The sequence below is a fragment of the Anopheles moucheti genome, chromosome 3 (assembly GCF_943734755.1).
Source record: "Anopheles moucheti chromosome 3, idAnoMoucSN_F20_07, whole genome shotgun sequence".
Lineage (NCBI taxonomy): Eukaryota > Metazoa > Arthropoda > Insecta > Diptera > Culicidae > Anopheles > Anopheles moucheti.
This window is the reverse complement of record NC_069141.1, coordinates 26,415,556-26,435,615: the sequence shown is the minus strand read 5'-3', so window position 1 is coordinate 26,435,615 and position 20,060 is coordinate 26,415,556. Positions and strand designations below refer to the sequence as shown.

The 20,060-nt window shown below is 43.8% G+C and overlaps 2 protein-coding genes and 1 long non-coding RNA gene across 5 annotated transcripts in view; 2 read left to right on the top strand and 1 right to left on the bottom strand.

Moving 5' to 3' along the window:
• LOC128305581 (protein outspread) overlaps positions 1–8,305 on the top strand; it is a 194,561-nt gene extending 186,256 nt beyond the window's left edge. The window contains exons 10-16 of the mRNA XM_053043095.1: positions 51–4,292; positions 4,374–4,508; positions 4,581–4,717; positions 4,785–4,937; positions 5,014–5,128; positions 5,597–5,828; positions 6,847–8,305. Coding sequence (XP_052899055.1) covers positions 51–4,292; positions 4,374–4,508; positions 4,581–4,717; positions 4,785–4,937; positions 5,014–5,128; positions 5,597–5,828; positions 6,847–7,376 — 5,544 coding nt within the window. The 3' untranslated portion in view covers positions 7,377–8,305. The remainder of the gene's footprint in view (positions 1–50; positions 4,293–4,373; positions 4,509–4,580; positions 4,718–4,784; positions 4,938–5,013; positions 5,129–5,596; positions 5,829–6,846) is intronic.
• Positions 8,306–10,633: 2,328 nt separating this feature from the next.
• LOC128304175 (uncharacterized) lies at positions 10,634–12,173 on the top strand. Of its 2 annotated transcripts, XR_008287405.1 has the most exons (3): positions 10,643–10,688; positions 10,777–11,063; positions 11,232–12,173. It is a non-coding gene; the product is annotated as an uncharacterized LOC128304175 (long non-coding RNA). The 2 variants fall into 2 exon arrangements; XR_008287404.1 differs by having other exon boundaries at positions 10,634–11,063.
• Positions 12,174–13,753: 1,580 nt separating this feature from the next.
• LOC128305043 (ras-related protein Rab-9B) lies at positions 13,754–19,896 on the bottom strand. Of its 2 annotated transcripts, XR_008287444.1 has the most exons (4): positions 18,916–19,896; positions 18,677–18,813; positions 15,364–16,777; positions 13,754–15,202 (listed from the first exon to the last, which is right to left on the bottom strand). XR_008287444.1 is itself a non-coding variant. In XM_053042323.1 (3 exons), exons 1-3 carry the CDS (start codon positions 18,968–18,970, stop codon positions 16,268–16,270), a joined length of 702 nt encoding a protein of 233 aa, XP_052898283.1. In that variant the 5' UTR covers positions 18,971–19,896; the 3' UTR covers positions 13,754–16,267. The 2 variants fall into 2 exon arrangements, 1 of the variants encoding a protein (XP_052898283.1); XM_053042323.1 differs by having other exon boundaries at positions 13,754–16,777.
• Between the last annotated feature and the right edge of the window lie 164 nt (positions 19,897–20,060).

The following is a 20,060-nucleotide window of genomic DNA, read 5'->3' as shown; positions in this document are numbered from 1 at the left end:
CTCATTTACTCGTACATACTAACATTCAGCCTGTGTTCCTCCTTCAACAGACCTGGGACAACCATCGTATCGTGCTGTCCGCGGTAACGATCAACGTGCGCAACAATTGGATCAACGTGCTGAAGAACGCGGCCGGGCTGCCACCGACGAAGGCTAGTCTCGAGCTAAGCAATCAAAACGACGATAACTTCAAAACGTTACCGGACAAATCGCCACCAACACCGACCACTCCCAGCGCGCTGGAGATCGAGCTGATCAGCGATACGATCGAGCATAAGCCGAAGATGAAGCGTAGCAAACTGCTCGAAAAGAACAACAACGCCACGAATGGTCACCTGTTGATTGAGGGTGTTGTACCGCTGGCGGCAAGCCCGGGCGAGGATGTGGTGGATAAGGTGCCGAAAGATGTCATCGTGCACCTGACGTCTGCGCGAGCCATTACCGAACCGAACGGTGCCAGCACCGGGGACAGCACCACCACCAATAGCAGTAGCAATAGCAGTAGTACTAGCACTAGTAGTAGTAGCAGTAGTTGTAGTCAGCCTCAACCAAAGCAACCGGTGGTGCAGTCGCCCGTCACACCGCTAACACCCAAATCGTTGCTGTTCTCGTCGGACGAGGAGTACCGAACGGCGTCGGAAGGTGGCCGGCGTGATAGTGTCGGCGACTGGGGATCACCGGTGTCGCCTTCGCCTCCGTCGGTGCCGCTGACCAGTGCGGCAATGCGTACCAAAGATAGAGTAAGAATGACCCCGGTTTCGGCCCAAAGTCAGCAACGGTTGCACAAGCGCAGCCGCTCATCGCCACCGAGTTCGCGGCGTAGCACGATCGAGAGCGTACCATCGGAGTTCCTAACGCTTCAATCGGTTCCGGTGCAGAAACCGATCAATACCGTACAGGAGGAGGACGGTAGTGGATTGGAGAAAGAGCTACAGCTACGATTGCAAGCGGCCGAGAAGGAGTTGGCGATGTTACGCGAAGAAACTCACGAGCGGGAGGCTCGCATGTCTGAGCTGCTCACAACGCTCGAGCGCACTGAACAGGAGCTGACCCGCAAACGCGAACTGGAGGAAAACCGCGAAAAGCTCATGGTGCAGCTACAGGACAGTCGAGCCGCCGGACAGGAGATAATCGATCGTATCACTCACGAGCTGTCGAAGAGTCGCGAAACAACCAAGGAGCTAGAGGAACGGTTGGCGCGCGGAATCGAAGAGAACGAATCGCTCTACCGACGGCTACAGGAGTGTGGTATTGCGGCACCCGCCAGTCCAGCTTCAAGCATATGCAGCTTGGCGATGACGCGCAGTGGCCGCATCAAGCGGATGGACTCGTTCAGCGACCTAACCTGCCTGACGGCGATCGATCCTACCCAGCTCGACCGGGACATGCTGGCAGACGAGTACCGTGAGCTAAGGGCACGGTTCGAACGTGCAGTCAGTGAGCTGAAAGCGATGAAGCGTGAACTGAAAGATGCACACGGGCTGTACGACGAGCTGGAGATCGGGTATGCTACCCTGCGCAAAGAACTCGACCGCCAGTCGACCGAACATGAAGCACAATCGCGCATGATGGCCGACCGCATCCAGGACATGACGAACAAATACACGGCAGCCGAAAAACAGGTGCGCCTGTTGAAGCAGAAAGCAATCCGGTCCGAGAAGCGACGCTCACTGTCCTTGAAAGGGAAGGAGTCGCTCTCAATTCAGAAGGAGCTAGAAGAGAAGGTGTCGGAGTTGGAAAGTAAAATAGATGCGCTCGAAAGTGGCAACGTGTTGCCGGTTGCTAAAGCGACCGTAGAATTGACAGCGCCGGAAGTCACGCAACCGCCACGACGCTCCTCCTCGACAAGACTGCGCCGCAAAAGTCTGGACAGTGCGTCACTTTCGGCCCAACCGATGCAGGTACTGCTGCGGTTAAACAATCTCGAAAAGCGAGTCGAGACCGTGCAGCCTGTGGTGCCGATGAAGCCGGACGTTAGCGAGTGTGAAACGGCCAGTACGTCCAGCGCGGGTAACTCGAAACAGGTGCCGGAACATCTGTTGGATCGACTGAAGAGTCTCGAGGGCGTTGTGGTGTCGGTGCGTGAACTGATCGACCAGAGCGCGCAACAGTTCCAGAGCCTGCGGTCTTCCCGTTCCCGACGTTCTGTATCACCTGCTGCCGATCGGAAGGATTCGTACAAATTCATCGAACGTTGCCTGACGGAGGTTTCGAAGTTGCTGCGCGAGAGCTGCGATAACTGTGTCGTTCCAGTTGATGGGCCTGGGTACGGTAGTGTGATTGTGCTGCCGGAATCCAACCCGATCAAGCTAGCGCTCAACCAACTCGAGGCACAACTTAAGAGTAAGTTGGCGGATCTTCTAAAGCAGCGACGAATGTTACGCGAAACGAACGGGCTTACCCAGCGCAAAGACATGGAGCTCTTGGCCGAGAGGATCGCCTTCGAGAGTGTTTGCTTCGGACGGTTGCGACACGCGCTGGAACGCGCGGAAAATTTACAGGAGTTTGAGGAGCGTCAAACCAAGGTTGAGGTGTGCGAAACCATCCAGCTAATGTCGATGCTGAAGGCGAAACTCTCCGGCAAATGCGTGGTACGACCAAGTAGCAGTGCAGACGTTCTGGCGAGTGTTTTAGCTCGCAAACTCATGCTGTCCGCCGGTCGTACAAGCACGATTCGATCGCTGTCCTTCCCACCCATCGGTACCGCGCTGTTGGACGATCTGTTGCGGCAGCAAAATGAGGTGCACCTGATTGCCAAACGCTACAAAACGACCATCATGGAGAACCTCGCGTACGGGCTGGCTGCCGAAACGCTCAGCTATATCGCGTCCTCGCACGAAACGGTACAAGGTGCGGTGCAGGAAGCCTGGCGCCAGGCACAGGAAGCGGTCAATGCGGAGTTGGTACAGTCAGAGATTGCACACATCATGATGCGAAACGCGCAGCGCTACGAAAGCTCCTTAGCACCCGCCTTCGGATATGCACTATCCACACAGGAGCGCATCACGTTCGAAACATTCGCGGACGCCGTGCATGAGGCACTCCGACGTGAAATGGATGCGGCCGTACGACAACTGACCGAATGTTACGAGGAAACGCTAGAGAAGATGAAGCGGGGCCAGTGGCGATTGCATCTGGAACAGGAGCGAAAACCAAGCGAAGGACGGCAATTGCTGGCGGAGTTTGCGGACATTATCGCTCACAAGGCGCTGATCGATGCGCGTGTACAAGTACTGAAAGGTGACTATGTCCCGAATAGACAGAAGCTAACTCAACAAGAATGTGCCGAGTCGTCGGACCGTGTGTTCAGTGTGGCTGCGCTGAAACAGTATGAGAACCTGTACACGGATCTCACTGCTGACTTGGAAGTGGCTAACGCTGATGATATTCTGGCCGAGGCAGACTTTAACTTCATGTACAAGTACTTCGCCAGTGAGCACTCGTTGAACAAAGCTGAGGTGAAGGAAGTGTCAGCAATACTGAACGAGCTGGAGAAGTCAGTTGTCGCTTTGCAGGCTTCTTTACACCACCCTGATCATGGTAGCGTCAGTGCCGCTAGCGCAATCGACGTGGACAGCTTGCGAAGCATTCATACGCGGTGCGTTGAGATACAGCAGCGCATTGATTCGTTGATTACTGCCGCCAAACAGTTGCAATCACGCAGCGAGCAGTGTGGCCGGCTGCAGGATCGCTTGAAGCAACTGACCGAAGAGCACGAACGGGAGCTCGGTACGATCCGGCAACAGCACGAGCAAAAGCTGACCACCCTGCAGCGTCGCATCGACGAGCAGCAGCAGCGCATACAAGCGATCGATGGTGAACGAGCCGAACTGCTCGAGCGACTCAACAACGAGCGGAATCTGCTAAAACAGAAGGAGAAAGAGCTGCATGAACTGTCCGTCCGCTTGACCCGCATCGATGCGGCTAGCAACGAGAAGGATAAGGAAATCGAAGATCTCCTAGACAGCTACGATCAGGAGTGCAAGAAGGCACGCTCGCTGAAGGATCGTTGCGAGGAGTTGGCGGACAGTTGCCGTAAAACGGCGGCCGAGTATGCCGAGCTGGAGAAGGAGCGGGACTATCTGTACGAGCAGATGCGCAAAGAGCAGGACCATGTGAAGAAGTTGGAGAAACATCTGGAACTGCTGGAGGCGGAACATGCGCAACAGGTGGACAATCTGCACGCTGCCTACCGGGAGCAGCAGATGGCGAACGAGCTGGACTCGCAGAAGGACAAAGACGATGAGGACAGTTTGCGATCGCGCTATCAGGCTGAAATCGAGCAGTTAAGGGTAGGTGTTCGAGTAGTTACGACGCACCATTGCCTACATTTAGGCGCACATTTTGCTAACGATTGTTTACCATCTTTTTAGGCACTCTGTGAGAAGGGACTGGCTGCGATGGAAGCTTCGCACAAACGCATCATCCACGATCTGGAGGAAAAGCACCAGCAGGAGATCGCTAAACTCATTCTGGAGAAGGAACAAGCGCTGGCCGAAGAAACACAGGTAAAACGTAGCAAAGAAATAAATTACTGTTCACGAACTTCCTATTCAACCCCTCGGAAATTTTCTATGCAGGCAACACTGGCAGCACTCGACGCCATGAAGAAAGCGCATCAGAATGAGGTACAGCGTGAGGTGACGCGCTTCAAGCAGGAGTTTCTCAAGCAGTTCCAAAAGGGTGGCCAACCGCCCCAAACGTACCGCGAGAAGGAGTAAGTCGCACAATCAGTGGTAATGTGTGGAGAACGATGTTTATAATCGTATCGCCTTCTTCAACAGGCAAGAGCTAGAAGACGTTCGGCAGGAAATCCTATCCCTCTCGGAGAAGTACTCGATGAAGTGCGTTGAAACGGCCGCGCTCGAGGAAAAGCTTCGTAATGCGACGCAACAGTTGAAATGTTCTCAGCAACACATTCAGCAACTTGATGTCAGGTAAAGAGTTAACATTTGTTGGAACATGTGGAAAGAACAACAACTAATTGTGCTGTCCTTTACGTATGTTTTGCAGAAACAAGCAACTCCGGGCACACTTTGTCTCGAATCAACCGGAAGAAGCGACTTCCGTACCACCGACCAGCAGTGTCGTAACGCCAAAGGATACCAATCTGTTCACCAGCAGCACGGTAAATAGCTAACATCACAGTTTGATTTCCCTCCACATCGGAAATGGCATCCTGTACAATCCATTATTCCCTCTGCCGCTGATATCTCGATGTACTCCGCGGAGTCAAATTTTATGAGTTCCGTTTTTTTCTTCGAGTTTTCCCAAGTTCCAAATGCACCATTACTCTTTAAGTGTGGAGTTTTTTTGATCACCCATTTCATCCCATTTTGTTGCACCGAAAGCATGTCCAAATGAAGCATGGCTCGTTGCCACATAAAACCCCCCACCGGCCAAAAAATCCATCCACTCCCTACTCTTTCCGTGTGCTCTTGTACGTGTGCATTGTATCTTTGACGTTTTGTTGTTTTTCTTCTAACGGCTAACCACTAACAAATACCAAACACACAACAACAAAACAATCAATCCGTTCAAACACAACACCGGATGATGGCGATGATGATGATCTCAACCACACTCCACACTCCAGCAACCAGAAAGTTCACCAAGGGCCACTACGCCTAAACGGACACCACCAACGCTGGGCAATGGATCGCCCAGCACGGCGGTGAATGCACCGACGGCGACGACGACATCGACGATCGCACCAATTGCTGCGTCGATCGAGTCCAACGGTGCGCTCGAGCTGCTCGATCTTCGCGAGTGCCAGCATCTACTGAATAACAAGAAAGAATCACATCCACGGTTGAAGTTCACCGAAGGTAGCCCTTTTTTAAACACATCTCACATTTTCTTATACTGTTTTCGTTTCACTTCACTACTCTACCCTGTTCCTTTACACTTTTCATTTTATATGTACATTTACTTATTCTGTGTTCTGTTGGTTGTTTGGTTTCGTTGCATGCAATTATTGTTATCGGGTTTAATAACTTCTTGTTTGTTTTTAACAATTGTTCTATCTTGTGTAAGCGTTTTATGATAGTTTTCTTCGATATGGTATTGTTTGGTTGTATATTTAAACTGTTTTGTATTTTTCTACCTTACTTCCCCGTTCGTTTTATTGATGTGTAATTATGTTTGAATTGTAAAATTACTTTATTTAAGAATTTTTCACACATCGTACATAGATAACGTTTAATAAAACTTAAACACAAGTGTTGGGTGAGTCTGATTCAGGTTTGTGAATCTGAATGACTCATTAACTCAAATAAATGAAGGTGAACTTCCATCACAGATTTTTAAAGATTTGTATATCTCCTGTTATAAAACATTGTATACATTTGAAGTAGAACGGGTACTTCTAATTGGTAAAATTTTTAGTTTTGTATTCAGCGATATATACTAATTTTAAACAAGAACTGTTAACTAAAAAAAACTCCAGCAGAAATAGTAATATTATTTAACAACCAGTATGGTTTATTATTTTAAAAATACTTAAAGGTACTAGAAGATAAACATATTAAAAACAAAAGAACTGACATCTATTTAGTTAGTTTAAAATGTTTTGAGTGTAACATTGTACTGTTGAATCTTGGACGTATAATACGAGCAACAATTTTAGAAGTCTGTACTCCTGTATAAACGTAATTGAATAACTATGGGTTAGAAACATTGTTACAGTTTTGGTTATCTGTCTGTCTAGGAAGTTTCATTTGTACAGTAAAATAGTGTGTAAAAGAAAAAACAACTGAAGAGTCTTTAGCACAAATTAATAACCTTCTTTTACCTTCTCTTTGAACCTTTCATTTTTCGGGACGATCCTGCACGAACAAAACGCAGGAGCCAAACTAGGTGTAGCACCGATCTTCTCTACCTCCAGCACGCCCGGCACTGCCCCGACCGGTACGGCGATCAACGATTCCGTCAATCTGGCGAGCAGCACCAACAACAATCGCGCCAAAGTTCTCAGCTCCAAGCAGCTGAACATGAACCTGATCAGCGGCGGTTCCGGCCCACTGTCCACCGGTCAGCCCGGACCACCGACACCCCACCCAGTGTCCCTCACACTTCCGCTGATCGCAAGTGCCACGTTCAAGAACAGCAATCTGCACCGTAACCATGCGTCCGTTGGCAGCAATAATGGCAGCAGTAACGCTACCAATACGAATCATCTCAACAACCTGAACAACAACAACAACAACAATCACTTACACAACAACAACAACAATGTTAGTAGTTTAAATAATAATAATAATAATGATAACGATAACATGCACGAGCTTAAGCCATCGACCAAACTTTGTTCGCCCCCTCCCTTAGATGAGAGGGACGTTGAACAGCAAATTCATCGATTCGAGTTGGAAATCTAAACGAGCTATAGAAAAACTGGCATCATCACGCTATAACACACATTGTCACGCTTTAAAAAAAAATAATAGGTACGTTTGGTTTGGCTTATGAAGGAACAAAATGAAATTGTACAAAATAATGCAAATAATTCACCCATAACTATGTGCTACGCTCCATCAAATGCAACGAAACCACTTTTTTTAGACGAACAACGCGAAACGCATACACAATCATTATTATTATTAGTGCACGAGTGCGAAAAGCTAGTTTAGAGCGTACTAATAAACACTTTTTCCCGCGTGATTGAGACACGTTCGTAAGCAGCGGTTAGCGAGCGGGTAGGAATGAGCACTGGTGAGCATACTTTCATTTACCAGGAAGTTGTAAGCAGTTTTCATCTTTACGCAATCGCTAACAGTGCCTTGAACAGTCACCTGAAAAGAACAAAATTCATAAAAAAAACGCCAAAAACCGTCCCAGCAAATGCGCCATCACGACACGCTTAGCTATTTTTGATTCGCTGATAGAGGATACGTTTGGACAGCTGTTGTTGTACTGTTATTGTTGTTGTTGTTGTTGTTGTTTTTGTTGTTGATAATGACGATTTATTAGTCTATTACAGTGATCTATTACACTGTTTGCTGTCGAGAAAACACGTAACGTAAGCGACCCATTTATAAGGAAAAAATAACCCATTTCGTCCATCCCGGGTTTACAAGTTATCTTTTTTCTTTTTGGTAACAGAATCACCTTCACGCCCTTTTGCAATGTTCATTCATTTTATTTATTCTACAACTGTAATTGTACCATTGTAATTTTAGTTTACCAAATGATTCCCCTTTTGTTTACGTTTTTTTTGGTTTAGCTCTTTGCCATGTGTCTTCCTGATTGAGTGTAATCATTAATTTTAAACTTCATCAAACAACACCCCAAAAGCTCACCGGTTAATTTTGCACACCAAGCGAAAATGGTTCAGTTTTGCTATGTTTGTGTTTTTTTTTGTTTTATGTATAAATTTTTATGTTGCTTCTTTTGCTTGAAAACGAGTATAAAATTTTATATCCTTAACGTTATAAAAATAACAAGAAACGAAAAGCTTAAAATGGCAAATCGTTTTTGGTACTTCTTTTTAAAATACGATTTTAGTCCCCGCTGTACTAAATTGTACTAAACATATTTTAAATTTGTCTTTACATGCACGTAAACACACGAAATTGATTAATAAGTGACTTATTCGATTAGGATTTTCGTTGCAGCATTGCTTCCTTACACGAACAAGAAAAAAATCAGAAAGAAAAAAAAAAAACAAACTAAAACGAGGATAAGTTAAAGAATACTAGAAACTTAGAAAGATGTGAAAAGAACGAACAAACATATATGCAATAATGAAAGAAGCAACAATAATGCCGTTTGTTAGTATAACTATGACTCACCAAAAACACAAGAAGGTCAATGCAACGAGGTGTGTTGAAAGGCTTTTTCAGGAGTTAAGGCATGCGTTGTAGAGGTTTAATGCGTACGTTTGAAGAATGTCCCTGTTTATGCTTAAATTGGTCATTTTTTGTTCTCATTTGTGTCACTCTCTACGACGATGTGTTCGAAAACCTTAGTTTCCTTTTTATTTTGTTGTAAAGTTTGTTCAGTTGAACACGAACGCATAAAAGGCACAGTAACTGTAGTTATGTAGGATAAAATTGGTATATTGAACCCACAGGCGCAGACACACGAATGTGTAAGGATGTTTAAGGGCGAGAAAGGATGCACTTTTGCACACTGAAACCCTTTTCTTCACGCTCGGTAGAGGAGAAAAGGGAAAAAAGAGAGGACACACAAACTCTATTGCATGCAATGGTGCCTATTTTGTTGTTGTGCATTAATTGTAACTACGCACCCTACTGTAGGATTAGTGATTTCGAAGGAAGTTTCTTAATAGATTTATGCGTATGAAACTATTTGTAAACCTTTTGTATAAAACAAAACACACAAACAAACGATAATTTAGTTTTTTTTAGAGGAAACAATTCAACCCTCTGCATACACATTTAAATGTAACAGTAACACGGCAAGATATGCAGGAGTGATAGCGGATGGTGACGCACGACCGATCATTTTGTAAATGTTAATTTGTTTGTGTATGTTGTTTCTCATCCTGTCCCCACTCCCTTATATAATGCTCTTCCAATTCTCTAAGTAACACTGTCGCTCATCGAACACCCGATGTAACCTCACCGAAACAAGTTAGAGAAAATAAATATATATTGAACATGAATTTGTTGAAACCGAACGTGTGCGTGCTAATCAGTACATGGAGAACCCTATGGAAAGAAAGCGTGTCATCTATCTCACTTGCACTAGCGATCGCTCTCACGAGTTTGATAGTATGCGTTGGTGTTAGCCCATGTATTAGAGGATCGTCTGTCACGCTCGCTGGAGGGGAATTGATGTCACCTCTCATGATGTCATGCTCTCTTGGTGTCAGAAATCGAAAATCGGCTCGTTTGTATGGAATTTCGCATCTGCCGACGGAGAAAGTTTGAGATTCACGCGTACCAAAATTGCCCCAGAGCTGCGTTTCATGTAACAAGAGAGCATCCAAATCAAGAGGTGATATTTAACCGGATGACTGCAGGGTTGTTGATAACAAATGTTAACACAACGAATTCAAAAATTTGCATTATAATTTTGTGTGGAATTTAAGTGAGAATGTAGCGTAATTAAGTGAAACTAATGGTAATATTTGTTGCATGTTTGTAAACTATCATGCGGTTGTTAATAGTTGCCGGTAAATTGATTAATGAATTATTGTGGTTTTATTTAAATGTTAAGATTATTCACTGTTTTGACAATTGTCTCAACAATGAACGGTCTGAAAAATCGTGCAAAAGAAGATTTGTTATTTTTTAACATATTTTTGTTTTATTTTCATAACTAAACATTAAATATAAGAAAGAAAGATCACGATCACGTGTGGGGTCTATATTGTTGAGGATAAAACATCATTCGCTCTTTGGTGGTGTTATTAGCCGAATAAAATTTGTATTCTTTTATTAGTATTATTAAAAACGTAGACATTAAAATAGTTAGCTGATCACGGATTGTAATCCGTTAACCCTGTAACAGTTCTGCCATAACGGTACTTCTCCTGTATGCTATTATCGTGTGCGTGCTTATCAGTACATAGAGAACCTTAGGGAGAGAATGCGTGTCATCTATCTCACTTGCACTATTGCTCCTGATCTCATTAGTCTGATTGTTAAGCTTTCCAGATTCTTATCTCCGGTGATGCCGGCATTCGGTATTCGGTAGTCGGTGATGCCGGCAGTCCATATTTCGTGGGTGTGATAAGTGTTGCAGCAAGCCAACAATAAAAAATGGAATCTAAATCGATATCTTTTCTCCTTGTGTTTCCCACCCGTGCAGATATCGGAAGCGATCAAACGAGTAATTCGTGTGAGTGCTGATGCATTATCAGTCGATACGTACAAGAACCTCGAACCTACTCAAACAATAGCCGGTTTGTCGCAGCTGGGAGAAAATTCTCCCGGCGGGCTGCTCCAGTCCGTACCGGATGATGATCCACCGCTGATCAAGTTCCGTGCCCTGCAGTACGCATTATTTAGCACCTGCTTCGTTGAGATCCTTGTTCTTCCTGATAACAGCGATGTACATCGATCGGTATGGGGCACGGGTAGAGGCTGTTGTACTAGGTAAGAAGAATGGTGTAGCACGCCACTCAGACGGGGTTTGCTCCACGGTAAATATTCTCTCAATTTGTGCCGTTCCGCTGTCACTTAACGCTTTCTTTCGCAATCGCTTGTATTGCCAATTCTCACGCGATTCTTTGTTTTTATTTAATTTTTTTTAACGTTTCACAGAAGTACCGTTACGAATCGAAGACTGTTCGAAGGTGGTCGCGGTTGAGGAGAAGTCCTATTCAAACACTTTGTACGTGAACTTTCAACTTTCAACATTCAGACAGATATTACCGCGCCAACTAGATCATTTCCACTCTCCGTACTTAATATTGCAACGGCGTGTTTAGTGTTTAGCGTAAATGTGCAACCGGTTAGGTCATACAGTATGATAGTGAAATTTAAAAATAGTGAACGCGCAGAAGAACATAAATCGCCAGTGCGCAATTCGGTGGGAGTTTCTAGGTGGGGCGGGTTATACGAAAACAATAGTCTGTAAAAACAAATGTCGTGTACCATTAATTGCTGGAAAAGTTTTCTAACGATGCGATGTTTTAGGATAAGCGGTGACGTCCATTTCGGTTGTTGGTGGTAATTATTCAAATTGAAAAGTGTTCGAAAGGGAAAAGCAACACAAAGCACGCGTTTTAAGCGTTACATTTGACTGAAAATCAGAATAAGGAATAATACGCACGTGTGATAAAGGTGCTAAAATTGTGCTAATGGCTAAGTGTGCTAATTTTTTTGGTAAATTAGTAAAATCGTGGCGTTTTTTTTTGTTTTGGCGTTAGCCAGAAACCAAGTTCTAATATGTTAGAATTTATACAAAATTGTAGAACACTCAATCACTAATAGGGCGAGTTTGGATAAACCATTTACAGGCGTGAACTATCGTTAATTATTGGGAAACGGTATTTTTCTAGGGTACAGAGGAAAGGCAGATAAACATTGTAAAACAAAAAGAAGACAGCAAACAAACATTATTTATTATTAGCTTCTCGTTAGCCTTTTTCTTGAACCAGAGAGGAAAATGGAAGAGAGTATAGACACAATTGAAAGAAGGAAAGCGGAGGATGACTGCATTCATCAGAATGGAAAAAAACCAATAAAACCAATAAAATACCACTTCCACGTGTTCCACTGTTTGATAGTATGTGATATTTATTATGGACCGTTATTAGAAGATCTGCTATCAGACTCCATGTTATCATGCGAAAGCAGAACAGCTATACGCACGCTGGAGGGGAATTGATGTCACCTCCTTAAAAACATGTTCTCTTGGTGTCCGAAATCGAAAATCGGTTCGTTTGTATGGAGATTCGCATCTGCCGACGGAACAACAGTTCTGTGGTACTTCTCCTGTATGTTATTATCGTGTGCGTGCTTATCAGACAGGGAGAACCTTGGGGAGAGAATGCGTGTCATCTATCTCACTTGCACTAGCGATCGCTCTCACGAGTTTGATAGTATGCGTTGGTGTTAGCCCATGTATTAGAGGATCGTCTGTCACGCTCGCTGGAGGGGAATTGATGTCACCTCTCATGATGTCATGCTCTCTTGGTGTCCGAAATCGAAAATCGGTTCGTTTGTATGGAATTTCGCATCTGCCGACGGAGAAAGTTTGAGATTCACGCGTTCAAAAATTGCACCAGAGCTGCGTTTCATGTAACAAGAGAGCATCCAAATCAGAAGGTGATATTCAACCTTATTTATCCACTGCAGGGTTGTTGGAAACAAATGTTAGCACAACGATATTAAAATTTTGCATTATAATTTTGTGTGGAATTAAAAGTGCGTTTTATTTATTGCATGTTTGTAAACTATCATGCGGTTGTTAATAGTTGCCGGTAAATTGATTAATGAATTATTGTGGTTTTATTTAAATGTTAAGATTATTCACTGTTTTGACAATTGTCTCAACAATGAACGGTCTGAAAAATCGTGCAAAAGAAGATTTGTTATTTTTTAACATATTTTTGTTTTATTTTCATAACTAAACATTAAATATAAGTAAGAAAGATCACGATCGTGTGGGGTCTATATTGTTGAGGATAAAACATCATCCGCTCTTTGGTGGTGTTATTATCCAATAAAACTTGTATTCTTTTACTAGTATTATCAAAAACGTAAAGATAATAAAATAGTTAGCTGATCACGGATTGTAATCCGTTAACCCTGTAACAGTTGTGCCATAACGGTACTTCTCCTGTATGCTATTATCGTGTGCGTGCTTATCAGTACATGGAGAACCTTAGGGAAAGAAAGCGTGGCATCTATCTCACTTGCACTAGCGATCGCTCTCACGGGTTTGATGGTATGCAATGCAATAGTGATGGATGAATGTATTCCACGCTGTAGGTGTCACCTCTTGAAAAACATGCTCTCTTGGTGTCGGAAATCTGAAAACGATTGTGTGCGCGGCTATTGCGCGCGCGGTGGTTTTTCGCAGTTGACCAGCTGATTTTGTCACTGCACAAATTTGTCAGCATTTTGTCCACTGTCGTGGCCCTGCACCTTTTAATGTGAATTTCTATTGTTCGCTTGATTTTCGCGTATCAAGTTTGATGCTTCAATTTTAGGTCAGTTGTCCGTGCATCAAGAAATTCAGGTTTTGCTAATCGCAATAGCTTTAAAAACAAAGTGAATGTAACAGTCGAAAATAAATATAGTTTACTCATACAAAACAATCATTTCTTTGTGTTTTAATTTGCTTTATTATACAAGTGTGTATGTGCGTGGCTGTACAAAGAGCTACAGATTTGCACTGGTTTAATATGCTTATTACAAAATAGCGTTTCACCTCTCTTTGCTGTCTTACATCTGCTTGCTACTACTATTCGTTTCATAAATCCTATCCAACCAGACACCTCCGTGGCTGTTCACTTATTGCCCTTCGTTTAATTGCTAAACCAACCAAAACAGCTCACTCTAAAGTTCGATTCCATGTTCCACGGGTTTGATGAATTCACAGGTTTTCGCAACGCGCTGCCCCACCCAACACTTTCGGCCAAGACACAAGAAGCAAGCGCACAAGAATAAGCACCTACGCACTGATGCACTGTATGTTTGAGAAGCCACGGGACCTAGTTTGACTTAATCTTAACAAATAGGTTTATTTTACAAAAAACAACACGGCGAACGGTAAACGGAATGTGTTAAATATGTAAATACGTCACTAATGCATAACCCTAATCCACATAAACTTTGTGTTACGTTCTATTTTCTTCTGTTCGGGGGATCTAGGGCGGAAAATATATGTATAAATTAAAAGTCCTTAAAACGGGAGCACCAAAAGTTAAAATCTCTACAAATATAATGTGTTGTGTTGTGTTTCGTTGTTGCAGCAATATAAACCATTCTGTGGGAGTAAATAAAATAGAAAAACTTTGAGGCATACTCTCAATACCACAATCTCGGCGTGAGCGAGTCAACGCAATTCTACATGTTCAGATTTATCAGGTACGAAATGTTAGTTTGTTCGCAGGTTCTTTTGAACCATTTTAGCAGAAGAAAACTGAATATTGTATAGAGCAGAACAAAGCACACAAAACCTGTCAACCCTACATTGCACGCAAAATATTAAGATTATTAAGCGCTGTTAACGGAGCTGAATTAGTAACAAAGAAACAGTTTTTATTCTTGTCAAATAAATAAAGTAATCCAAAACGATCTCCAGTTTCAAGGCATGTTGTTGCATGCGCCTAATTTTTTGCAATGCATTTTATGAATTTGTAGCGGTCCGAAGGCCGAGGACGGCCCGGTGGCATGATGGCGAATGAAGCGTTCACACGAACGGACCGGATCAAAATCCCATCCATTCTAATCCCCCGTAGCAAGAACTGACTATTCTGCTAGGTAGTAAAATAAGTCAAGTAAGCCAGAAATGGCTAGCATGACCTAACATGATCTCGAGGGCACCGATACATCTTCAGACCTAAGGTGACTTGTTATCGGAATAAGGATAGAAATCTCGTCAGCTACAAGCCAGAGATCGTCTCGTGGTGGGATCAGTATTACGATGAATTACTAAATGATCAGTTCCACGAGCGGCCAGATGCTGCACTAGCAGACGATTTCTTGCTTCTGCCATCTAGCATTGACGACACCGGACAGGTCATCCGTCGGCTCAAGTATAATAAGCCACCAGGCACCGCCTGAATAGTAACCGTACTGTTACAAAATAGAGGTACAGCACTAGAACATGAAATGCATCGAATTATTACTGAGGTATGGGGTAGTGAATCGATTACTTGTAATTGGAATCTTGGTATCATCTACCGTATACAAAAGGCGAGATCAGCAGCCCTTATTCTACAAGATCGGCATGTCCCAAGAGATAGTTGAGAACTATCAGAGAGAATTACGAAATGGAAAATCTACCACTGTTCACCATGCGGCAGGTCTTGAAGAATATGACGGAGCAGCAGTTCCACTCGCTCCATCGCTTAATCGATTTCAAGGCCGCAAATAATGGTATAATAATGGCCAGGAAAAAAAACTTTACGACGCATTGAGCTCATTTTGAATGGCTTCCAAACTTAGCAGATTAGTGCGAATGACAATGGCCAACGTCGCATGCCATGTGCTGGTGGAACATGACTAGTGTATGGCGCAATCCTACACAGAAAATTGGTACCTCGTTTAACGAATGCCTTCTGTTGTAATGCTTTCAAAATAAAATATGCACTTCATTTCATGCAACTTCTTCCTCCCAAGCCGGAAAACAATCAATCCGATTGTGTTCTCCTGTGTATGATCACCATACGGGTGACGCTTGTGACGCTGCAAAATAAATAAATGCTAAAATCACCTCAACCAACTGAAGCTTTAAAAAGAGTATATACCAGTACATCAAATATAGTCACTAATGCGTCTGCAATGAGGCGTAAAGTACTGTTTGCAGCAATTGGATAAAGTACTAGTGCCTAGAGTCGTTTGGTTAATGTCGCATCAGTTGAAAGACTTTGTTGTGCATGTAGAGATTAAATTTGAAACAGGAAAATTGTTGTTCTCCAAACCAGTCAACAAGTTGTGCGCACTTTTCGTTCCTTGCCCATAATCATACAGGTAAAATTTACACTGTCCTACTCCGGCAATATCCCGGCAGTAGTGACACACACGGCCCATCTGTTGATTCTACCCTCCAATCTCAGACCAGTACCTCTTATCACATAATTCTTAAACTTCTTACTCTTACAACACGAACAACCGATACCGTCTCAGTTCGGGTAATCATCGTCGTCCTGCATCGTAGCGGCCGTTGGACGTCCAAGCCCAGCACAACAGAACCGATTACGATTGGCAGTCAAATTAACACTCTTCATCAAATCGATCGTATCCTGACCCTGGGCACGTAATTCCCGCTCGGTAGATCGTTCGAGCTTTCGCCACTGCTGTACTGCCAGCGCAAAAGCGGTCGCAACGTTTTCCGACGTTTTGGCTGACGTTTCTATGTATGAAGTCACATGATGCTCCTGACACCACTGGGATACCTCTTCGGGTGAAACTTCGCGTTGGGTCGGTGGCAAATCGTTCTTTGTGCCTACGACCACAAACGGAAAGTGGTCCGGGTTGACGTCGTAGTATCGAAGGAACTCGTCACGCCAGCTGGCTAGCGCACGGAAGCTGACCCGATCATTAATAGCGTACGTTAGCAGGCAGATATCGGTACCACGGTAAAACGGTGTCCGCAGCGCACGAAACCGCTCCTGGCCGGCTGTGTCCCAGATCTAGAAGAATACAAATAAATAAGGTGTTAATACAATCTGTTTTTGCTGAGTTTACAACTTCAGATAATAATGATAATGCGAAACGAGCTATTAGTGTTAGTTGTGGGTAACGGATTTGAATCGGCGAATACCAATTCCGGATTCGTCTCTAGTTTCCAATTTTTAATCTGGCTCTGGATTCAACGCTGGATTAGTGTGAAACGCCGAATTCGACTACATTGAACTCTTTTTGAAGTCCAATCCGGGTTTCTAGCGACGAAATGCTATTGGATTTGTGAGTCCACTAGGTGCAGGGCCACGAGAGTTGACAAAATGCTGACAAATTTGTCAAAACGGTTGTTTCGCATTTGTACGCAGTTGACAAGCTGTTTTTGTCACTTGACAAATTTGTCAGCATTTTGTCAACTCTCGTGGCCATGCATCTAATGAAATGTGTAAACACTAAACACCCCGTTGCATAGAGCTGAGATAACTACGGTTACAGCGATGATGTGTCATGGCCAACGTGCTAATCAATAATCCGCCCAGCACCTTATAATATTGGTATTAACAATGGAAATATATTTTACAACGCAGTAACCAAACAAACAGCTGATCGAGGAAAGATGAAGATTACCCTTAGTAACACAAACAAAAATGCAAAAAAGCAATATGACGCAAGCAAAGCATAGCGCATTTGTTGTAACATGCATATTTAAATTGCCGTTGAAATTAAATCGATTACTGTCACCAATGTACCTTTTACCTTCTCTCTCTGTCTCTCTTTATGTGTGCCTGTACCTGCGCCTGTAGAAAGTGTACTTGTTCCTTAGGGCCGTTTAATTAAATATTTGTCCGAACAAAAACACATTTTTACATGCCGGACGAACAGGTTGATTTAATCGTTAACGGTTACAAACGTTTAAAATTTGGGTCACGTTTACTTCCGACCAAAAACTACCAAACTATCAAAAGCAAGCTTAAAGTGAGCATTTACGAGCTGCACAACGAAATGAATTTTGAATACAAATGTGCTTGAAGTAACAGGTGTCTAGAATAATTTATTAATGTAACATGAGAGTCACTTGAACCGACTTATTGCTTGTATTCTCCAATAAGCCACATAAGCGGTAAGATAAGAAATATTTCATAGCAATGAGCAGAGTTCGATATAGGATAGGAAGGTGTAGATTCAAAGGATAGGTGTAACCATGTCGAGGGTTAGTTCAACCAAGCAGCTAAGAATAATGTTTTCCCACTAATTATACAATTTCCATTGCACTTTTCAGTTGAAATTGTATTTCTAGCAGCAAATTTACTTTCAACTATTTTATTAAAGCTGCTTCTCGAGCGGCATAAACCAAATTGGCAATATTCCCTTAAATCGCTCGCTTTCGTAAGCGATGAATGATTCATAAGGCTTTACCATCATGATTACCATCTGTTGATGTACATTATTTAAACACCCGAATGGTGGTCACCTTGTTTCGAAGCGCGAACAACCGAAAGCATCTGCTAGGGATGATAAAATCGCGCTCCAACCACTATGTCCGAATGGGCCCGGTCACAGACAATGGTCGCGGTACATAAACCAAACGTAACCAAACGTCGCGAACCTGCACCATCTCCTCTTCCAGCGAAGCGCATAGATAAGCTTTCGTTAATTTGTCGGGTTTGTTTGTTTGCTTTGCCCGTGGGTGTGCGTTTCGGTATGTGTGTCTAAGTGGACCGTAATTCCAATAGAGCACATCAGAAACGTATTCGTAACATTGCTACGTACAACGCAAGGTTTGTCGCGTTTGCTCAATTATCTTCCAGCCAACAAATGCTGCATCTCCGCCACGCACTACCCGTGTAGTGCCCCACACCGTTTGGGGAAACTATTATTCTCAACAGCAAAAAAGCCCTCGTAAAGCTCACCTGCAGGGTATACCGTTCCTGATCCACCTGTATATCTTTGTTCAGAAATTCCACACCAATCGTATGAAAGCTGTTTGCATCGAAGTAGTTCGAGACGAAGCGATTCATTAGGCAGCTTTTGCCAACGTTCCCGTCGCCTAAAAGTAAAAGTAAGTTGGTTAAATGAAAACAGTCATTAGGAATCTTTCTGTTAGGTCGATAATGCGCTTTGTGGGACCTTTCTGCCATTCACAGCTTACCTAGAATGACCACTTTTAGCAGTATGTTTTTACTCGGCGGTCTCATGTTCGTCATCTTGGCCTGCTAAGTTGTTTTTTGTTACTTGATTTACTTTCTCGCCTAGTTTCTTTGTTCTCCGGATGCGTCTTATGCTGTTCTCGCTCTCGCCGTGACAGCTTACAAGTTGTTTATGCTTCAAAGCACTGGACCATGAACAACCGCGGATAGATTCGACGGGAGAATTATGCTTCTTTGTGCTTACCCCGTGGCTCGATCGTAATATTTTGCTCACCGTTTACGTTCCGGGGTATGAACGCACTTTACAGCCGTTGGTGACCGTGCTCACTACTAACTCATAAATACACATATGCACCCCAAAACGCTGATGGCAATCCGACGTTGACCTCCGCACGGTTAACTGCACTCCCGTGGACACTTCTCGTTTATTATGCGCATAAGCTCCGCGGAGACGATACCGAACCGAATGTCCAACTATGACCCAGCACCAACTCAATCAATTCCAAACAATTTTCTAGCAGCAGCACACACAGAAACACACTTCGACGCACTATTACGGGTAGGCAGCGCAATACTGCACACCTTCAAAAGCAAATTAACAATGCAGCATCACGCTGATGCCCTGTAACAACTAGCACCACATAGCATAAACAATAAACACAAAAACTATCAATCGAACCGGATGTTTGTTGAAAATTCGCTGATGACATCAGAATTCGATAGTAATCGGGATCATCGGTGGTTGAGTGCGGTACGCAGGAGGTACCAAGGTAGTGATCATGAAGATTGCGAAAATATTTACGCCTGGCAACGTATGGTGGGGGTGGAATGGATTTTTGTTCACATACCACCCAAAGAAGAAGAAAACACAACACTACACGTGGGCAATACAGCGGTGGGTGGTATGCTACTGTAACGGCATTATGTTACAATTAACCGTAAACTTTTCACAGATCATCAAAAACACGTTAATTTACCACGGAATCGGTACACATCTTTCGCATGAAAATAAAAGAATGAGAAGGAACAGAACGGAGTCGAGAGGAAGTTTGAATCTGTCAAACATCGGCTTTGCTCGGCAAACCAGCATGAAGTACTCTACCACACACGGTAAACGCGTGGTGTCAGCTGTGTTTCGGCCCTGTCA

What these genes read in the sequence shown, in the direction of transcription:
- LOC128305043 (XM_053042323.1), bottom strand. Translation starts at nt 18,970, where the DNA reads ATGACGAACATGAGACCGCCGAGTAAAAACATACTGCTAAAAGTGGTC. An exon ending in GCTAAAAGTGGTCATTCTAG is followed by an intron (nt 18,814 to 18,915) that starts GTAAGCTGTGAA and finishes TTTTACTTTTAG; the next exon opens with GCGACGGGAACGTTGGCAAA. An exon ending in AGGAACGGTATACCCTGCAG is followed by an intron (nt 16,778 to 18,676) that starts GTGAGCTTTACG and finishes GTATTCTTCTAG; the next exon opens with ATCTGGGACACAGCCGGCCA.